The sequence below is a fragment of the Propithecus coquereli genome, unplaced genomic scaffold (genome assembly GCF_000956105.1).
Source record: "Propithecus coquereli isolate 6110/MARCELLA unplaced genomic scaffold, Pcoq_1.0 Scaffold46, whole genome shotgun sequence".
In the NCBI taxonomy this organism is placed as follows: Eukaryota; Metazoa; Chordata; class Mammalia; order Primates; family Indriidae; genus Propithecus; species Propithecus coquereli.
Window position 1 is genome coordinate 8,232,409 of NW_012150396.1, and position 2,337 is coordinate 8,234,745.

General features: G+C 57.2%; 1 protein-coding gene across 1 annotated transcript in view; it reads left to right on the forward strand.

Moving 5' to 3' along the window:
• Positions 1-1,139: 1,139 nt before the first annotated feature.
• Positions 1,140-2,337, forward strand: part of TACR3 (tachykinin receptor 3) — a 77,260-nt gene continuing 76,062 nt past the window's right edge. The window contains exons 1-3 of the mRNA XM_012655090.1: positions 1,140-1,156; positions 1,255-1,684; positions 1,822-2,252. Coding sequence (XP_012510544.1) covers positions 1,140-1,156; positions 1,255-1,684; positions 1,822-2,252 — 878 coding nt within the window. The remainder of the gene's footprint in view (positions 1,157-1,254; positions 1,685-1,821; positions 2,253-2,337) is intronic.

Sequence of the window (2,337 nt, forward strand, 5' to 3'; positions counted from 1 at the left end):
AGAAGGAAGTAACCTTTCAAAAGAAAACGGTTTAGTTTAAAATTAGTAAGCAGCAATTGTGAAATTTGATTGACTTTACTTACGATGTATTACATATTTTCACAGGCCTCTCTGGGAAGAAATAGGAAAAATAACATTTGATGACTGTCATGTAAAGCATGCATTTATTTTGAAGCAGGTTTTTGTCAAGGCTGTAATAATGACTATCACGTTGCTTAAAATTTTTACTACACACTATCTATTTAGACATAAAAACTGTTAGAAGGAAAACACTATTCATTAATGGTCTCCTAAAGTTCATTTGTGTAATAATCACAGCAGGGTTTTTGAAGAATATGTTCTGAACTGGAAAACCAAAGAATGCCGAATGTCTACAAATCACAAGCTACCTTCTCTTGATACAACTTGCTGCTCGGATTCATTTCACCTGAAAATGTTTAGCTGTAACGCACAGTGATAACTAGAGGGAAGAGTGCTAACATTTTTTGAGATCTTCCTCCTGCCTGCTTGTTGAAGGAAGTCTGTTGAAACTACTTACTTACACTGTAAATTAGATTTCTTTTAATCTTCATTTTCAAATGAGTAAACAGAGGTTCAGATAGTTCGAGTATATTCAGGAGGTTGCTATAAATAGGCTTAACCTTAAATTTATACATCTGCCTCCAAAACACTAATAAAGGAGCGTTTTGGCTCTAGAACCTCCTGATTAATTTTGATCTAAGCACAAGCAAGCTACGTCCTTCCAGCTTGCACTTGGCCCAATTCTCTAGCCCACCTGCTCCCAAGCAAAGCTCGGAAGCCGGGTCCAACCATTTGCCCAGGAAACCAAAGCAATTTCTTTAGTTAGCACATCCTCATCATTGTGTCCTTCTGTCAGGCCCTGAAAACCAAGGCACCAAGTGTCTGGAATCCTACAACCCAGTCTGTGTATTTACAGTGCTCACAGGATACACCCAACCCGGGAAAACGTAGAGATCTAAGTCTTGTCACCCTGTTCCAAGAAACCTCACACCTCAGAATTCCTGATTTACCCAGTGTGTCGTGAGGTTCCATCCTGGGCAGAATTCCCCAGGAGAAATGCATCGCGGGCTCTGCAAGCCTGCAGGGGCTGGGGGCCAGAGGACGGACTGGGGATAGGGATGCGCGGACCTCGAAAGTGGGAGCGGGAGGAAAAGGGGTCTGAGACGTGAAAATGCAAACGCGGGAGCAGCAAGCTGAACGAAATTCCAGAATCCAGTGACTCCTGCACGTGAGGCTCGCGGTGCCCACCACCCGCAGCGCTCTCCGGAAAACCGCCTGGGACAAAGCACAGCCCACTGTACGCGTCTGGGAGCAGGAACCGCAGCAAAACGTCCTGAAGTCGGAAGGCGGAAGACAACCCTGGACGGGTTTCAAGGGCCGCCGAGCAGGCGCAGCCCCGGCCTGGCTGCCGGGCGACGGGCCCCGAATGAATGAAACCCGGGCGCGGGACGCGGGGCGAGCGCGCAGATCGCCGCCAGGGGGCGCCAGCCCCGCGGCCCCGCGACGTCACCCCGCGGGGGCTCCGGGGGACTATAAAGCGCGCCGCGGCGCGGGATGCTCAGTCCTCCGGCCCGCGCTCCGGGGTCGACCTCCCCTCTCCCCGCCGGACCGTCCGATTCTTCCCGGGGCGAGCGCGGCTCTCGCTCCGCCCCCGGCGGACCCGGCGCGCCTCGGCCGGCGCGGGCTGCGGCGCGTCCTCTCCCGCTCCAGGGGGCGGCAGAGCGCGCGGCGCCGCGGCCCCCGACCATGGCCGCTCCCGCCGCCCGCGAGGACGGGACCCCCGGCGGCGCCCGGAACCTGAGCGCGGCGCTCGCGGCCGGGGCCGGGTGGCTGCGGCTGCTGTCCCCGGCCGGCGACCTGGCCGCCGCCGCCTCCCCGGCGCCGGGCCCGGCCGCCGCCAACCTCACCAACCAGTTCGCGCAGCCGTCCTGGCGCAGCGCGCTCTGGGCGCTGGCGTACGGCGCGGTGGTGGCCGTGGCGGTTCTCGGCAACCTCGTGGTCATCTGGATCGTGCTGGCGCACAAGCGCATGAGGACCGTCACCAACTGCTTCCTCGTGAACCTGGCTTTCTCCGACGCCTCCACGGCCGCCTTCAACACGCTCGTCAACTTCCTCTACGCGCTGCACGGCGAGTGGTACTTCGGCGCCGGCTACTGCCGCTTCCAGAACTTCTTCCCCATCACCGCCGTGTTCGCCGGCATCTACTCCATGACGGCCATCGCGGTGGACAGGTGAGCGGCGGGGCCGGGCGGGGGTGCGGTTGCCAAGGCAACGGGGCTAGAGGGATGCACACGGGCAAAGGCACCGGCGAGGTTC